Source organism: Lissotriton helveticus, chromosome 3_1 (assembly GCF_964261635.1).
Source record: "Lissotriton helveticus chromosome 3_1, aLisHel1.1, whole genome shotgun sequence".
Taxonomy (NCBI): Eukaryota; Metazoa; Chordata; class Amphibia; order Caudata; family Salamandridae; genus Lissotriton; species Lissotriton helveticus.
In genome coordinates this window covers 814,652,062-814,671,284 of record NC_136061.1, presented here as the reverse complement: position 1 = coordinate 814,671,284, position 19,223 = coordinate 814,652,062, and the positions used below count along the sequence as shown (strand labels likewise).

The following is a 19,223-nucleotide window of genomic DNA, read 5'->3' as shown; positions in this document are numbered from 1 at the left end:
AGGTGAAATTGTGAAACAAGGTGATCATGCCGGAATTACTTTCAAAGGAACAAGACCATGTGCAAATTGCAATAATTGCCACAATATAGTTCCAGGGAATAAAGTTACGCACCCTATGAAGGGCTTACAAATACCCTTGAAGGTTACAGCTACGTGTGACACCACACATGTGGTGTATTTACTAAAATGCCCCTGCGGCAAAGCATACATTGGCAAGACTGAACGTAAATTAAAAATACGTCTCCATGAACATAAATCGAACATAAGAACGAAAAATATTAAATCATCAGTGGCAGTACATTTTTTGGAGATGAATCACAATATCTCGCAATCGAAATTCATGGTACTAGAAGTAATACAAAAAATTGAAGGAAGAGACAACAGTAAATATGTACTTCGCCGTGAAAATATTGGATTTATCGACTGAATACGATAAAGCCCCATGGATTAAACGATCGCATTGAATTTTCATGTTATCTGTAATTGAGAGCCCTCAGGGACCATTAGTTCTGTACAATTGACCTGATGTTATATCAGTTAACTGTTGATCATCATCATTGTTATTTTATGTTTTTGCATATTTTTAGATTAACAATATGTTTGCACCATGGTGAATTTTGTGCACATTCACATTTTTACCCCACGATACATAACCTCTCTGCCTGAGCCATTTGGTTAACAACCCTAGTCTGTCTTTCATGTCCACTCATGATCGACCGCCTTTAAGTCCATTTTTTAGCTTTACACACACTCCCCTGTTTGCGATTACTCCTTCATTTAGCTTCACTGCACGACATTTATACGCACTACGTAACATCACCCAAAAGCCGTTCGGATACTCCTAGTACCAGGAAGCTCTGTAGAACGCGAGCAGATTTAACCGAAGTAACCCGCGTCTTTGCCGCTTTAACATTCATCCGTGAGTATTAAACCCGGACAGTTTCCACATTCATCGTCTAGCTAGTCTGGACATCAGATTAACTTTTCCCTCCTTCCTCACGTTTAGATACGTTAAAACGCTGACTCGACGAACCAGTAAGTTTTGTCAAACATATCCCGTCTTTTTCACCTCACAACAGGGTCACGTCCCCCTGCATGTTTATTACACCGTTGTCGAGTTTTCACTTTTCATCACCATTGTTTTAAACCAGTGTTTTGTGCAGATGTTCACGAACAAAATAGACTGAATGAGCTGTATTGTTTTTCACTTATAGATATGCTCCCGGACGAAGGGCCATTGCCCGAAATGAATAGGAGCTTGCATTAGTCAGTTGTGTAATGAACGTTTATATTGATGAATATGGAATGATTAATTTGGAAAAAGAAAAAAGATAAAGAAATAAATGAATACGACAAATTGAAATTTTGCAAAAAACTTTATTTGTTAACTCATTGAACATTAACTCCAGTGTGCCTCAAGGGATGCAACCAATTATTAATTGAATGCACTACTAACACTTTGGTACCTTCATACATCCCACCCTCCGCATGCTCCGCAGGATCTACAAGTGGATCCCGACCAAAACAAGAAGAACGGTGACACATGCCTTCGTCAGCAGCAGACTGGACTACGGCAACGCACTCTACGCAGGAATCCCAGCCAAACACCTAAGACGATTACAACGCATCCAAAACGCCTCCGCCCGACTGATCGTCAACGTCCCCCGCCGCAGCCACATCACCACCCCACCTGAGGGACCTACATTGGCTGCCCGTCGACAAGAGGATCACCTTCAAGCTCCTCACCCACGCACACAAAGCATTCCACAACGCCGGACCAGCCTACCTGAACAGCAGACTCAGCTTCTACACCTCCGCCAGCTCCGCTCCGCCAGCCTCGCCCTCGCCGCTGTCCCCCGCATCCAACGAACGACCTCCGGCTGCAGATCCTTCTCCTACCTCGCCGCCAAGACCTGGAACACCCTCCCTACCCACGTACGGCAGACCCAAGACCTACTCGCCTTCAGAAGACTCCTCAAGACCTGGCTCTTCAAGCAGTAGCAGCACCCGCCTCCCCTCAGTGCCTTGAGACCCTCACGGGTAAGTAGCGTGCTCTACAAAGTACTCTGATTGATTGATTGATTGTTTTGCGATAGAGAGGCCAGGATTCCTCCATTTTCATATGTGCAAATAGCCTACCATCATAATTCTAGGGCCGCCAACCTCTATGTTTGTTAATATCAACACAGGCAAGTTTGCACCGTTGTTAACACGTGACACCTATGTAGGTGTTCCAGTTTTTGTATCTTGAGTGAGATTAAGCAGACTGATATATTTAATATTATAAAATATACCTCTGTGTATGTGATACATGAGGCAGTTGAAATGGTATGACATGTCTGCTCACACACAAACATGCCTATCATGAAGGTACCCTTGCACTATGGTGTATGGGTGGTGCTGTGGGTGTAGGCTGAACCCAGGGCACCAGAGCCTGCTGAAAAACAGATATTCAGCCCTTATTAGTAAATATCAAGCATTATTTCATACTCTCTTTCACACTACACACCATGTTAGCTTGCTGGCCTGCATTATGTGACAGTTTAGTGTCTATGCTGTCTGGAACAACCTACCCACGGAATTGCGCAAGGAACCTAACTTGCTGCCGTTTCGAAAGAAACTAAAAACAGTGCTTTTTCAGCAAGCATGGGGTGTGCTGTAAATCTTGACTATTGGCGGTGGAATTTGTGTGGCACTATGTACCTGGAAAGCGCTTAGAGACCCCGGGGTGATCATGCGCTATATAAATTAAATAAATAAATAATAAATAAATAAATGCCCTGTTTTTGTGTGTAGACAGAAATGTGTTCTTCACATGTGACCATGTGGTATGTAATATTTCACAAAGACACATACACATCTATCCTAATATGCTAAGGTGTATAGATGACTAACATCTACATATATGTGCATCATTGTTTCATGAGGACATGATAGTACATGATAATACAAAAATTGTAGGTACATTTGTTGTCTGAGTGTTACGCTATAACTTTACACATGCACACGTCTTGAATCATGATGCTGATTGTATATTGGACTGTCTCCCTTCCAGGTGGAGAATCAGTCCAGCAAAAGATCAATCCGGAGAGTAGATGTCTCGGTAGGACGTGGAGCAAACTTTGTAAAAGTCTTGGGGTGTCCATTATTTTAATCTTGCCCTTCTATTGACTTGAAGAGACCGGTGTAGGAAAATTATCTGGAGTTGGAAAATAGTATCACAAGTACTTTTAACCAATGTATTCCTATTAAAGTACTGAAAACCCAATTGAGACCTTCAGCCTCTTGATATAACGCTTAGCTTAAGGCTCAAAAAAAGATCTGCAAAAAAGGCTGATAGAAAATGGCGCAAGTCCTCCAATGCAGAGGACACAACAATATTTAAAAAAACTCTGGCAAAGTATAAGATTGAAATTGCTAAAGCAGAACGTTTTTCTACCGCTATCTTGGCTGCACCCAACAGAGCAAAGAAAGTGTGAAACATCCTGTACCCGTGACACAGGTTTATGCGACAATCTGGCCGGGTTTTTAGAGGAGAAAAATAATATTATTCAAGGCATTGACACGTCTCTTTCGAAAAGGTTTTGTCTGGAATCAGTGCTAAGGAGCAAATAAGTATACTAGTTCACTTCAACCATTCAACAGAGGATGATTTAGAAATATTGCATTGTCTATTTCCTCCGGCTCCCCCCTGGATCCTTTACCTCACAGGGCTTGGAAGGAACAGGCGGGGGAACTTTACCCACTGCTCTTGCAAATTTGTTGCCAATCTTTGCAAACTGGCAAAGTTTCAGCAATTTGAGAAAGGGAAATTGTGTCACCTTTATTAAAAATGTCAATGCTGGGGGCGTGGCTACGAGGGCGAAGATGGCGGACGTGGCTTGCTAGAGCTCCCGCTAGCCCGATATCATCCGTATATTTATCCTGGCCTCCGGACCCTGTAACACCCCACACCTGCGGCGGAGGTTGCGGTTGGTGACGGGAGCCCTCCGGTGAAAGTATCGGGGTTCCAGGAGCTCTGACAGTAGCAATAACGGTGGCGACATCCTGAGGCCTACCCGCATCGTGGGCAGCCGGGGCCTCGAGTTTGATGACCCCCGACCGGAAGCACCCAGGGTCGGCAGGCTGGTGGAGAGGCGGGACCCGCGATTGGGACCTGCGCAGTCAGCGGAGCGGCGAAAGGCGGTGTACAAAGCCCCACGGGGGTGGAGAGAGTTCCGGTGCCACCGAAGCGCAGTGAAGGGACGGCTGCCTACCTCGGGCTGCAGGAGCCGGGGACTCGAGTTTGGTGACCCCCCGTCGCCGAAGGTACAGCGCGAAAACGGCAGGGGCGGGCAGCGGCGAGACTGCTGTTGGAGTGGGCCCCCCGGAGTGAGACTCTGCATACGATCTGGGCCCGGGGGCTTGTGAACTGACCTGTTCTTCCGGAGTTGAGGCCCCCCCCCCCCGGGGTTTGATCCCCCGAGTGCCGATACACTGGTGTGAGAGAGGGAGGGGGTGCGCGCATCGTACCTCTGGGTCCCTGAGCGTCGAGCTGTGGAGCTGCTGGAACTGATGCCACATTTGACCGCCCTGGGGTGACGAACTGTGGTGTGGGGGACCCCCCAATCGTCTGCCGCGAGTGTTTGACGGTGGACGGCCGTGGTTTGGACCGCCTGGGAGCAGTGACCCTGAGCTCGGTAGATTGCCCCGTTGGCCCCCTTGACATCCCCGTGGAGGGCAGCAGGGGGAGGCGATAGTGGTGCGGGCGAAGAAGTCCGGCTTGACCTGTTTTGGTGGTGACCATTGGTGACGTGAGACCCATCGCTGAGAGGTCTGTGAGGCGGGAGCCCCGGATAGCGCCGAATCATGACCAGAGGCGGGGGTGGGCCTGCCAAGCAGGGACCCATCGACAAATTTACGGGCCCGAGTGGAGGCCCCGGGGCGTCCGGTGGTCAGGGGTCGGGCCCCGACAACGCAGCGCTTATGGCGGCCATTACCCAGTCCAGGGACATGCTGGATGCCAAGATTGGGGCAGTTGGAGCTGACGTGACCCTATTGCGCCAAGACCTGCGCAACGCCGTTGCACGGATAACAGAGACGGAATCCAGGATTTCGGTTGTGGAGGATGATGTGGGGACCCTGAAAAAGAAAATGGCAGCGATGGAGAACATTCAGCGGGGCCTGGCGCTCCGGGTGGAGGATGCGGAAGGACAGGCGCGCAGAAATAACCTTCGCTTTGTGGGCTTTCCGGAAGGATGTGAGAAGGGGCACATGGAACAATTTCTGTCCCAGTGGCTGGAGAGCTGGCTCCCCCCGGATGTCCTGTCCAGTTGCTTCGTGATTGAACGTGCCCATAGAGCCCTGACCCAGAAACCGCCTGCGGGAGAGAGGCCTAGACCGGTGATCGCTAGGCTCCTGAACTTTCACAACAGGGACACGATATTGCGGGAAGCCAGGGCCAAAGACTCCCTCCTTTTTGAGAATCATAAGATCATGATCTTCCCGGATTATACCAGGCTTGTACAACAGCAGCGGCATTCATTCATCGCCGCCAAGGCGAAACTTCGGGGTCTAAAGATCCAATACTCCTTGCTCTATCCGGCTCGCCTCCGGGTGGTCTTTCAATCCCGCACCCATTTCTTCGACACGCCGGAGGAGGTCTTCAAGTGGACCGATGAAACTGTGAGCGTCAGGCCCCATGCTCAGCCGGGATTGAACCCGGGAAGATCGAGAGACTCATCGCAGGACAGGGGGGACCAGACGGCCCGGGCCAAACGACACAGACGGTCTCGATCTAGAAAACGCTCTGCTTCGAGGAGTGGTTCTCCTGAGGGGACACAAGGCGACTCTGATCAAACTGGCAAGGGCTGATGTGATACTGAGGGGCTGAACGTGCTGCTGGGGACGATTTGGGCTCCAAATGAAGAGGAGCTGTCTCCTAATACTTTGCTGTATTGAGGGCTGCCTGCTGCACCTCTAGTGGTGGCTTGTCAGCTTATTTGTCTTTGAGTGGGGCGTGGGGAGGGGGGGTTCAGGGTGCTCCTGATAGGGGCTACTTGCCTCCTGCGTTGGTGGGAGTTGTCAGGGGAGGGGGGAGTTCGTACTGTTTGTAGGGGTAGTTGGGTTCTCCAGTATTAGGGGTGTCTTTCATAGATTCACATGCCTGAATCATTCCCCATGAGTAGGAGTCCCATGGTATATAAAAAAGCAATAAATGCCATAAAATATATAGCAAATATTAGAAATACCAAACCAGGAAGTAACTAGCACCAGCTACAGTAGAAAAAACTTCCACACTCGTGACCATCCCAGTCATTATGTGTTAGTCCAAACTGCAGCCAATCAGGCGACAGCACCCACCAGAATGTTCTCCCCAGAGGCTCAGGCTCTCAGATTTTCTACCGCACGTCGTGTGAAGGGAGTCTCCCTGAGCTCTGCTCAGTTTTTTTCTTTTTTTTTTTTCTTCAAGACTAGTATTTTCTTCAAGACTTCCAATGTCTACTTCTAAGTCACTGTTTAGGTCCTGTGATTCTTGTGGAAAACTTAGATTATTCAAAGAAGATCCCCACAAGAAATGTTTATATTGCCTTTATCCTGACCATAAGGCAAAGGAGTGCAAGATCTGCCGGACCTTTCCCCCTAAGACCATCAGGGACAGAGAAGGACGACTGCTGTTGTGGCTTAACAGGCTAAAAGACAAGGACGACCCCTTGTCTGAGGTAGGAAGCATTGCCTCTGGTTCTTCTCGTATTTCTAGTAAGAGGAAGGCTGGAGTTGAAGTATCATCTCCTAAGGCGAAAGTGGCTAAACAGGCCCAGCCTTCTCTGGATTCTTCTGGACCCAGTACTTCAAAGAAGCTTCTTCCATTTGTTAGGACTGATAGTGCGTCCTCGAAGAAGTCTGGGAAATCTGCAGTTCCCAAGAAATCTTCTCAGTCTATGCCTCCTCAGTTGCCACCTTTGACAATGTCAACGTCAAATAAGGAGTGTGTCTCCTCTCCTGTGGCTACGTCTACCACCTGCACTATGACTTTCTCATCTCCTCAGCCAGCTATAGTGATGTCTTCAGCTTCTTCTCCTACGCTGGTTCATGTGCAGATAAGGCCTATCTCGTCGTCGAAGATCGTCCCGTCGACGACGGCTAAGGTACCGTCGACGAGTTCCTCATCTAATATTCTAGTGTCGACGGGCGGTTCCCCGTCGACGATGAAAATGGTGCCGTTGACGAAGCTCCCGTCGACGAAGCTCCCATTGACGGCGTTACCGTCGACGTCAAAATCACCGTCGACGAAGTTACCGTCGACGACCACGTCGACGATATTACCGTCGACGACCCCGTCGACGAAGTTACCGTCGACGAAGTTACCGTCGACGAAGTTACCGTCGACGACCCCGTCGACGAAGTTACCGTCGACGAAGATCTCATCCAGACACTCGTCGACGATGAACACAGATCAACCGTCGACGATGGTTCTGTCGACGAAGAAAAAGGTTCCGCATCAAGAGACAGATTCGTCGATGACGGAGGTGCCTCCGTCGACACCACCATTGTCAAGCTGCACTGCTTTACAAGTCTGGTCTGCACACCCATCCGGAATACCGTTGCCCTCACCTGCAACTACGGCAACGCTGTTGAAGAAACGGGCTGATAATGAGGTCATCCCTTCTACGCTCGTAGTGCCAGAGAAACTTTTGGATTCTGATGAAGAGGGTTCTTATGAGGATGAGAATTTTGGAGTGGCCAGAAGTCCGTCTGACCTCCGGATTAAGATTCAGGACGGTGATACGGAAGAAGATATGCAAGAAACTGAACCTTTGTCACAAGAGAACAGGCCTGCTTCCGGCATGCCGATGCCTGAGGAATTATTTCGCAATTTACAATTCATGCTCAGCGACTACTATAGGTGTTTTCCACCTTCAGAGTCAGGTGATTCTCGGGTGTCTACGCCAAGACCTATGACAACGACGCCGCTTTCAAAGCAGACACAGCCAGTTGAATCTGAGCCACGGGAGCAAGAACGCACAACATTGCCTATGTCTGAAGTCATAGATCCTCAAACAGGGGATGAGTACTCTGATAATGAGGAGCAGGAGGAAGGAGAATTGGATAATAAGTCAGAATCGTTGGAGTATGAGGATTACAATGCAAACACACCCTCTCCGGCAGAACCTACGTCATCCGAGTCACCTCCTGTGGACATTGCCTCATTCCACAAGATCATGGATAGGGCAACAAAGAGGTTCTTGATGCCTATGGAGTCGAAGCAAGATGAATGCTTCTTATATGACTTCAAGTCTTCACAACAGAAACAGAGTTGGACCATTCCAATCATTGAGTTCATATGGAAGGAAGGACTGAAGATTATGTCCAAACCTAACTCTTTACCAGCAGCGCTCCCTAGAGTGGATAAAAAATATAGGGCGCCTAATTCAGCTCCAGCATGCCTCATTGGGCAAGCGAAAGCAGACTCTGTGGTAGAACAGGCAGCGCAAAAGAGATCTTCTAATCCATCAGCTCAGGTTTCTGTTCCGCCAGACAAAGACGGGAAACGTCTTGATTCAATCGGGAAAAAGGTGTCTACTATTGCAGCTACGACTATTAAAGTCGCAAACTCTCTGGCCATATTAGGGATATACGAGAGGCAGATGTGGTCTGACATCTTGCCGTATGTTGAAAAACTTCCTGAACCAGATCGAGCGGAAGCAAAGAAAATCCTTCAAGAAGGAGAGTGCGTCTCATCTGAGATGATTGATGCTGCAGTGGACGTTGCTGCAACAGGTTTTCGTCAGCTAGCAGGTGCAGCTGTTCTCAGGAGGCAAGGTTGGTTGAGAGCAACATCTTTTAGACAGGAGGTCCAATCAAGAATTTTAGATATGGCTTATGATGGAGAACATCTATTTGGGAAACACTTGGACGATGCGTTGGAAGCCATCAAGAAGGATACGGATACAGCACGTTCGCTGGGCACACTGCAATACAGGAAGTCTTCCTTTCGTGGCACAAGAGGAAGAGGGAATTTCTCTAATAGAGGAAATTATAACCAACAGCGCTCCTATACTTCCACCCAGGGAAACCAAAGATACCAGCCATATCGTCAACAGAATTACGGACAAAGAAGGGGAAATTTTTCTCAATCTAGAGGAAAAACCAATTATCGTGGAAGAGACAGTAAAAAGTGAGAGACGCATCCTGCCGCCACTTTGCCCCAACCCGAACCAAATTGGAGGAAAACTATCCCAAAATTACTTAAATTGGTCCAAGATTACCACGGACAAATGGGTTTTAGATGTGGTGGCCAGAGGTCACATTTTGGAATTCGTAAAAACTCCTCCAAATTGTCCCCCAAGAGGACCTCCTCCAACACATCTCAAGGAGCTGTTTGCCCAGATCAATATTATGATTCAAAAAGGAGCAATAGAAAGGGTTCCTCATCATCAAAAAGGGAAAGGTTTTTACTCGAGATTTTTCCTTATTCGCAAGAAGTCGGGGAATGGCGACCCATCCTCGACCTGCGTGCCCTCAACAAATTTCTCAAAAAACTGTCATTCAGGATGTTAACACTGCAGGAAATCCTCCATTTTCTTTCGGCGGGAGAGTTTATGGCAACACTCGACCTTCAAGACGCATACTTCCATGTTCCGATTTTTCCCAGGCACCGGAAGTTTCTAAGGTTCAGAGTGGCTGGCAGGGACTTTCAATTCAGGGTTCTTCCCTTTGGACTACGCTCGGCCCCCAGAGTATTTACAAAGATGCTGGCCCCGGTGGCAGCCCACCTTCGATTGCAGTCAATACAGATATATCCGTATCTGGACGATTGCCTTATCAAGGCCAGTTCTTTCAACATGACAAGAACTCACATTCAAAAGGCTCTGTCACTGATGCAAGACCTGGGTTTCACAGTGAACTTCCAGAAATCACGCCTAACGCCATCAAGGAGAAAGAATTTCTTGGGAGCGACATTAGACACCAAGCTCGCCCAAGTGTTTATCTCAAGGGAGAGACAAGTAAAAATACAACGGCTGGCTGCTGCACTGTTGGTAAAAAGCTGCGTTTCAGTGCGCATGTTCAAGTGTTTCATGGGAATGATTTCTTCCTGCATACTACTCACCCCCAATTGTCGTCTGCGGATGAGGCCCCTGCAGGAGGAGCTCAGTCAACAGTGGATTCAGGTGTCAGGGTCCTTCGAGGATATCATAAACATAACACCACGAATGCGAGCAGCGATTCAATGGTGGAGCCAAGGTTGCAACATACAAGTGGGATGCTCTTTCCTCACGGAAGTGCCCAGGTTCATAGTAACGATTCAGAAAAGGGGGTGGTGATGAACAGAGTGCCTGAATTAAGCAGACCACTCTTACCCAGTCCAAAGATCAGGGCTTGATCCATCACCGTTTTTTAGCTCACTGCACCATCCCAGCTCAGAACTTGGCTATATGCAAATTAGTCTGTTCCTGTCCCAGTGCATGATGGGAACAGGGCAAACCAAACTACCAAGCCAATTCTTATACTGGGAAGGAAACAAGCTTCCGGGGACCGGTTTCTGCCATTTCAGGCGTCGTCGGCCCGGCTTGCTTGAATCCTGATGGTGCAATGAGCAAGGGACTCACATCTGAGTATACCCTTCCACGCTTATGGTGGACAAAATGATTCAGAAAAGGGGGTGGTGATGAACAGAGTGCCTGAATTAAGCAGACCACTCTTACCCAGTCCAAAGATCAGGGCTTGATCCATCACCGTTTTTTAGCTCACTGCACCATCCCAGCTCAGAACTTGGCTATATGCAAATTAGTCTGTTCCTGTCCCAGTGCATGATGGGAACAGGGCAAACCAAACTACCAAGCCAATTCTTATACTGGGAAGGAAACAAGCTTCCGGGGACCCGTTTCTGCCATTTCAGGCATCGTCGGCCCGGCTTGCTTGAATCCTGATGGTGCAATGAGCAAGGGACTCACATCTGAGTATACCCTTCCACGCTTATGGTGGACAAAATGATTCAGAAAAGGGGGTGGTGATGAACAGAGTGCCTGAATTAAGCAGACCACTCTTACCCAGTCCAAAGATCAGGGCTTTATCCATCACCGTTTTTTAACTCACTGCACCATCCCAGCTCAGAACTTGGCTATATGCAAATTAGTCTGTTCCTGTCCCAGTGCATGATGGGAACAGGGCAAACCAAACTACCAAGCCAATTCTTAAACTGGGAAGGAAACAAGCTTCCGGGGACCGGTTTCTGCCATTTCAGGCGTCGTCGGCCCGGCTTGCTTGAATCCTGATGGTGCAATGAGCATTTTGATGCACTGGGCCAGGGACAGACTAATTTGCATATAGCCAGGTTCTGAGCTGGGATGGGGCAGTGAGCTAAATAACGGTGATGGATCAAGCCCTGATCTTTGGACTGGGTAAGAGTGGTCTGCTTAATTCAGACACTCTGTTCATCACCACCCCCTTTTCTGAATCGTTTTGTCCACCATAAGCGTGGAAGGGTATACTCAGACATGAGTCCCTTGCTCACTGCTCCATCAGGATTCAAGCATGCCGGGCCGACGACGCCTGAAATGGCAGAAACCGGTCCCCGGAAGCTTGTCTCCTTTCTGGTGAAGAATTGGCTTGGTAGTTTGGTCTGCCCTGTTCCCATGATGCACTGGGCCAGGGACAGACTAATTTGCATATAGCCAGGTTCTGAGCTGGGATGGGGCAGTGAGCTAAATAACGGTGATGGATCAAGCCCTGATCTTTGGACTGGGTAAGAGTGGTCTGCTCAATTCAGACACTCTGTTCATCATCACCCCCTTTTCTGAATCATTTTGTCCACCATAAGCGAGAAAGGGTATACTCAGACATGAGTCCCTTGCTCACTGCTCCATCAGGATTCAAGCAAGCCGGGCCGATGACGCCTGAAATGGCAGAAACCGGTCCCCGGAAGCTTGTCTCCTTTCTGGTGAAGAATTGGCTTGGTAGTTTGGTCTGCCCTGTTCCCATGATGCACTGGGCCAGGGACAGACTAATTTGCATATAGCCAGGTTCTGAGCTGGGATGGGGCAGTGAGCTAAATAACGGTGATGGATCAAGCCCTGATCTTTGGACTGGGTAAGAGTGGTCTGCTTAATTCAGACACTCTGTTCATCACCACCCCCTTTTCTGAATCGTTTTGTCCACCATAAGCGTGGAAGGGTATACTCAGACATGAGTCCCTTGCTCACTGCTCCATCAGGATTCAAGCAAGCCGGGCCGACGACGCCTGAAATGGCAGAAACCGGTCCCCGGAAGCTTGTCTCCTTTCTGGGGAAGAATTGGCTTGGTAGTTTGGTCTGCCCTGTTCCCATGATGCACTGGGCCAGGGACAGACTAATTTGCATATAGCCAGGTTCTGAGCTGGGATGGGGCAGTGAGCTAAATAACGGTGATGGATCAAGCCCTGATCTTTGGACTGGGTAAGAGTGGTCTGCTTAATTCCGACACTCTGTTCATCACCACCCCCTTTTCTGAATCATTTTGTCCACCATAAGCGTGGAAGGGTATACTCAGACATGAGTCCCATGCTCACTGCTCCATCAGGATTCAAGCAATCCGGGCCGACGACGCCTGAAATGGCAGAAACCGGTCCCCGGAAGCTTGTCTCCTTTCTGGTGAAGAATTGGCTTGGTAGTTTTGTCTGCCCTGTTCCCATGATGCACTGGGCCAGGGACAGACTAATTTGCATATAGCCAGGTTCTGAGCTGGGATGGGGCAGTGAGCTAAATAACGGTGATGGATCAAGCCCTGATCTTTGGACTGGGTAAGAGTGGTCTGCTTAATTCAGACACTCTGTTCATCACCACCCCCTTTTCTGAATCATTTTGTCCACCATAAGCGTGGAAGGGTATACTCAGACATGAGTCCCTTGCTCACTGCTCCATCAGGATTCAAGCAAGCCGGGCCGACGACGCCTGAAATGGCAGAAACCGGTCCCCGGAAGCTTGTCTCCTTTCTGGTGAAGAATTGGCTTGGTAGTTTGGTCTGCCCTGTTCCCATGATGCACTGGGCCAGGTTCTGAGCTGGGATGGGGCAGTGAGCTAAATAACGGTGATGGATCAAGCCCTGATCTTTGGACTGGGTAAGAGTGGTCTGCTTAATTCAGACACTCTGTTCATCACCACCCCCTTTTCTGAATCATTTTGTCCACCATAAGCGTGGAAGGGTATACTCAGACATGAGTCCCTTGCTCACTGCTCCATCAGGATTCAAGCAAGCCGGGCCGACGACGCCTGAAATGGCAGAAACCGGTCCCCGGAAGCTTGTCTCCTTTCTGGTGAAAAATTGGCTTGGTAGTTTGGTCTGCCCTGTTCCCATGATGCACTGGGCCAGGGACAGACTAATTTGCATATAGCCAGGTTCTGAGCTGGGATGGGGCAGTGAGCTAAATAACGGTGATGGATCAAGCCCTGATCTTTGGACTGGGTAAGAGTGGTCTGCTTAATTCAGACACTCTGTTCATCACCACCCCCTTTTCTGAATCATTTTGTCCACCATAAGCGTGGAAGGGTATACTCAGACATGAGTCCCTTGCTCACTGCTCCATCAGGATTCAAGCAAGCCGGGCCGACGACGCCTGAAATGGCAGAAACCGGTCCCCGGAAGCTTGTCTCCTTTCTGGTGAAGAATTGGCTTGGTAGCTTGGTCTGCCCTGTTCCCATGATGCACTGGGCCAGGGACAGACTAATTAGCATATAGCCAGGTTCTGAGCTGGGATGGGGCAGTGAGCTAAATAACGGTGATGGATCAAGCCCTGATCTTTGGACTGGGTAAGAGTGGTCTGCTTAATTCAGACACTCTGTTCATCACTACCCCCTTTTCTGAATCATTTTTTCCACCATAAGCGTGGAAGGGTATACTCAGACATGAGTCCCTTACTCACTGCTCCATCAGGATTCAAGCAAGCCGGGCCGACGACGCCTGAAATGGCAGAAACCGGTCCCCGGAAGCTTGTCTCCTTTTTGGTGAAGAATTGGCTTGGTAGTTTGGTCTGCCCTGTTCCCATGATGCACTGGGCCAGGGACAGACTAATTTGCATATAGCCAGGTTCTGAGCTGGGATGGGGCAGTGAGCTAAATAACGGTGATGGATCAAGCCCTGATCTTTGGACTGGGTAAGAGTGGTCTGCTTAATTCAGACACTCTGTTCATCACCACCCCCTTTTCTGAATCATTTTTTCCACCATAAGCGTGGAAGGGTATACTCAGACATGAGTCCCTTGCTCACTGCTCCATCAGGATTCAAGCAAGCCGGGCCGACGACGCCTGAAATGGCAGAAACCGGTCCCCGGAAGCTTGTCTCCTTTCTGGTGAAGAATTGGCTTGGTAGTTTGGTCTGCCCTGTTCCCATGATGCACTGGGCCAGGGACAGACTAATTTGCATATAGCCAGGTTCTGAGCTGGGATGGGGCAGTGAGCTAAATAACGGTGATGGATCAAGCCCTGATCTTTGGACTGGGTAAGAGTGATCTGCTTAATTCAGACACTCTGTTCATCACCACCCCCTTTTCTGAATCATTTTGTCCACCATAAGCGTGGAAGGGTATACTCAGACATGAGTCCCTTGCTCACTGCTCCATCAGGATTCAAGCAAGCCGGGCCGACGACGCCTGAAATGGCAGAAACCGGTCCCCGGAAGCTTGTCTCCTTTCTGGTGAAGAATTGGCTTGGTAGTTTGGTCTGCCCTGTTCCCATGATGCACTGGGCCAGGGACAGACTAATTTGCATATAGCCAGGTTCTGAGCTGGGATGGGGCAGTGAGCTAAATAACGGTGATGGATCAAGCCCTGATCTTTGGACTGGGTAAGAGTGGTTTGCTTAATTCAGACACTCTGTTCATCACCACCCCCTTTTCTGAATCATTTTGTCCACCATAAGCGTGGAAGGGTATACTCAGACATGAGTCCCTTGCTCACTGCTCCATCAGGATTCAAGCAAGCCGGGCCGACGACGCCTGAAATGGCAGAAACCGGTCCCCGGAAGCTTGTCTCCTTTCTGGTGAAGAATTGGCTTGGTAGTTTGGTCTGCCCTGTTCCCATGATGCACTGGGCCAGGGACAGACTAATTTGCATATAGCCAGGTTCTGAGCTGGGATGGGGCAGTGAGCTAAATAACGGTGATGGATCAAGCCCTGATCTTTGGACTGGGTAAGAGTGATCTGCTTAATTCAGACACTCTGTTCATCACCACCCCCTTTTCTGAATCATTTTGTCCACCATAAGCGTGGAAGGGTATACTCAGACATGAGTCCCTTGCTCACTGCTCCATCAGGATTCAAGCAAGCCGGGCCGACGACGCCTGAAATGGCAGAAACCGGTCCCCGGAAGCTTGTCTCCTTTCTGGTGAAGAATTGGCTTGGTAGTTTGGTCTGCCCTGTTCCCATGATGCACTGGGCCAGGGACAGACTAATTTGCATATAGCCAGGTTCTGAGCTGGGATGGGGCAGTGAGCTAAATAACGGTGATGGATCAAGCCCTGATCTTTGGACTGGGTAAGAGTGGTTTGCTTAATTCAGACACTCTGTTCATCACCACCCCCTTTTCTGAATCATTTTGTCCACCATAAGCGTGGAAGGGTATACTCAGACATGAGTCCCTTGCTCACTGCTCCATCAGGATTCAAGCAAGCCGGGCCGACGACGCCTGAAATGGCAGAAACCGGTCCCCGGAAGCTTGTCTCCTTTCTGGTGAAGAATTGGCTTGGTAGTTTGGTCTGCCCTGTTCCCATGATGCACTGGGCCAGGGACAGACTAATTTGCATATAGCCAGGTTCTGAGCTGGGATGGGGCAGTGAGCTAAATAACGGTGATGGATCAAGCCCTGATCTTTGGACTGGGTAAGAGTGGTCTGCTTAATTCAGACACTCTGTTCATCACCACCCCCTTTTCTGAATCATTTTGTCCACCATAAGCGTGGAAGGGTATACTCAGACATGAGTCCCTTGCTCACTGCTCCATCAGGATTCAAGCAAGCCGGGCCGACGACGCCTGAAATGGCAGAAACCGGTCCCCGGAAGCTTGTCTCCTTTCTGGTGAAGAATTGGCTTGGTAGTTTTGTCTGCCCTGTTCCCATGATGCACTGGGCCAGGGACAGACTAATTTGCATATAGCCAGGTTCTGAGCTGGGATGGGGCAGTGAGCTAAATAACGGTGATGGATCAAGCCCTGATCTTTGGACTGGGTAAGAGTGGTCTGCTTAATTCAGACACTCTGTTCATCACCACCCCCTTTTCTGAATCATTTTGTCCACCATAAGCGTGGAAGGGTATACTCAGACATGAGTCCCTTGCTCACTGCTCCATCAGGATTCAAGCAAGCCGGGCCGACGACGCCTGAAATGGCAGAAACCGGTCCCCGGAAGCTTGTCTCCTTTCTGGTGAAGAATTGGCTTGGTAGTTTGGTCTGCCCTGTTCCCATGATGCACTGGGCCAGGGACAGACTAATTTGCATATAGCCAGGTTCTGAGCTGGGATGGGGCAGTGAGCTAAATAACGGTGATGGATCAAGCCCTGATCTTTGGACTGGGTAAGAGTAGTCTGCTTAATTCAGACACTCTGTTCATCACCACCCCCTTTTCTGAATCAGGTTCATAGTAACAACAGACGCGTCAATGACAGGATGGGGCGCACACCTCCAGGGCATGACGGCCAGCGGCAAGTGGGACAAAATCCAAATGAAATGGCACATAAACAGGCTCGAATTGCACGCCATCTTTCTAGCCCTGAAGTCCTTTCAGGCGACCCTGGAAGGGGCCACAGTCTTGATCCGGACAGACAACACCACCTGCATGCATTATCTAAACAAGCAGGGGGGCACGAGATCAGCTCGGCTGTCACATCAGGCACAAGACATTTGGAATTGGGCTCTGACTCACAATATACATCTGTCAGCTGTCCATGTCCCGGGAGTCGCGAATGTGTTAGCGGACTCCCTCAGCAGATCCGCAAGTTGCACCCACGAGTGGGAACTTCATCATCCATCTCTAGACCACATCTTTCAGACATGGGGGCATCCGGATCTGGATTTGTTTGCGACGCATCAGAACCGGAAATGCCAATACTTTGCAAGCTGGGTTCTTCACAAGGACTCATGCGGGGATGCCCTTTCGATGAGTTGGTATCAAATATTCGCTTACGCTTTTCCACCGATACCACTGATCCCGAAAGTCCTCAAGAAGATGAAGAAGCAACCATGCCGGGTGATCCTGATTGCTCCGCGATGGCCCAGATAATACTGGTTCACCGAGCTGCTCCTTCTCTCGGAACGCGAGCCGATCCAGCTTCCTCGCATTCCGAATCTTCTCTCTACCCACAAGGGCAAGGTGTATCATCCGGACCCGACCTCTCTGAAATTGTCGGCTTGGCTCCTCAGCACATGGAATTTGCACACTTAAACCAGGAGGTGCTGGAGAAGGCCAGAGCTCCATCTACGATCAAAACCTACAGACTTAAGTGGAGGCGTTTCTGTGCATGGTGCCAGTCTAATGGTCTTCATCCCATTCACGCAAAGCCAGAGCAAATTCTGCCATTCTTTTTGCACTTGGCCAGACTGGGTTTGGCACATTCTACTCTGAAGGTCTTCCTGGCTGCCATTTCCAGATATCGTCAAGATGGATCAAATTCTTTGTATTCTGTACGAATTATACAACAATTTTTCAAAGGAGTGTTTCGTATGTTTCCGCCTGTGCGGAAACCTCCTCCTACATGGCATCTGAATGTCGTACTAACTCAGCTCATGCGTCACCCTTTCGAGCCGATCCATAAGGTGGACCTGAAATTTGTGACATGGAAAGTGTAGCTGTTACTAGCTTTAACATCTGCTAGAAGGGTTAGCGACATTCAGGCATTCACATCTAAATCGCCTTTCATCCAATTTACCACTGACTCTGTAGTACTACGTACTAATCCAACGTACATGCCAAAAGTGCCTTTGGATTTTCATTTAAATGAGCCGGTTATCCTCAAGACTTTCTTTCCAGCCCCGCAATCCCCAGCTGAACGAGCACTGCATTCGCTGGATATTAGGAGATGCCTAAAATTTTACCTATCAAGAACATCTACCATCCGCAAGACGGACCAGCTGTTCGTGGCTTATGGACGGCAGCGTCAGGGCTGTGCAGTTTCAAAACAGACCATTGCTAGATGTGTCTCCTCTACAATTGGACTTTGTCATCAACAAGCCGGTAGGCCCTTACAGGCCTTGCCAAGAGGGCATTCTACAAGGGCGGTTAGCTCTTCCACTGCCCTTTTTGCTGGTGTGCCGCTTCGACAGATCTGCAGAGCTGCTACGTGGTCTAGCAGGCACACCTTTACTAGACATTACTGTCTGGATTCAGCGGACGACGCAGATGCTTCGGTTGGAAGAGCAGTGCTGCGTAATCTTTTCAAATAAGGTGAGCCTCTGTTTCCACCTCCACTTTCATGCTCTTTAGACGTTTTGTCAGATGTTTATGGATTTTGTTTTACATGTATACTGTATACATATATATATATATATTTATATGCCATTCTGACGTCTACGAGCATTATATTATGAGTATTGCTTACTATTCTGATTCAGGCATGTGAATCTATGAAAGACACCCCTAATACTGGAGAAGAACAATAGTTACTTACCTGTAAACAGGTGGTTCTCCAGTATTGGTGTCTTTCATAGATTCACATGCAACCCGCCCGCCTCCCCCCAGAGACTCACTCGGATATCATGGGGTTTCACTCCCGTGCGAGAAAATCTGAGAGCCTGAGCCTCTGGGGAGAACATTCTGGTGGGTGCTGTCGCCTGATTGGCTGCAGTTTGGACTAACACATAATGACTGGGATGGGCACGAGTGTGGAAGTTTTTTCTACTGTAGCTGGTGCTACTTACTTCCTGGTTTGGTATTTCTAATATTTGCTATATATTTTATGGCATTTATTGCTTTTTTATATACCGTGAGACTCCTACTCCGACGACGGGGAATGATTCAGGCATGTGAATCTATGAAAGACACCAATACTGGAGAACCACCTGTTTACAGGTAAGTAACTATTGTTCATCCATTGGTATGGTTGACCTTGGGCACTACGTTTTGGGCCCGAGGATACCCATGCCGCGACAGATACTTCAGAGTTCTATGAGGTATAGGGGTGGGGGGCATGAAGGGAAGGAGGGGTGGACCTGGGAAGGGTTGGTTGGGGTAGGGGTGGGGGAGGGGGTTGTTGTTGTCACGGGGAGTGAGGGTGGAAGGGGTGGAA

At 49.1% G+C, this 19,223-nt stretch overlaps 2 protein-coding genes across 6 annotated transcripts in view; both read left to right on the top strand.

Annotated features, from left to right (window-relative positions):
• The window catches only part of LOC144822995 (3-galactosyl-N-acetylglucosaminide 4-alpha-L-fucosyltransferase FUT3-like), a 1,018,227-nt gene that overhangs the window by 643,206 nt on the left and 355,798 nt on the right, over nucleotides 1-19,223 (top strand). The window lies entirely within an intron of this gene.
• On the top strand, nucleotides 7,448-17,371 carry LOC144822994 (uncharacterized). Its single transcript, XM_078681088.1, has 2 exons — nucleotides 7,448-10,270; nucleotides 16,576-17,371. Exon 1 carries the CDS (start codon nucleotides 7,449-7,451, stop codon nucleotides 9,159-9,161), a length of 1,713 nt encoding a protein of 570 aa, XP_078537214.1. The 5' UTR covers nucleotide 7,448; the 3' UTR covers nucleotides 9,162-10,270; nucleotides 16,576-17,371.

What these genes read in the sequence shown, in the direction of transcription:
- LOC144822994 (XM_078681088.1), top strand. Translation starts at nt 7,449, where the DNA reads ATGGTTCTGTCGACGAAGAAAAAGGTTCCGCATCAAGAGACAGATTCG.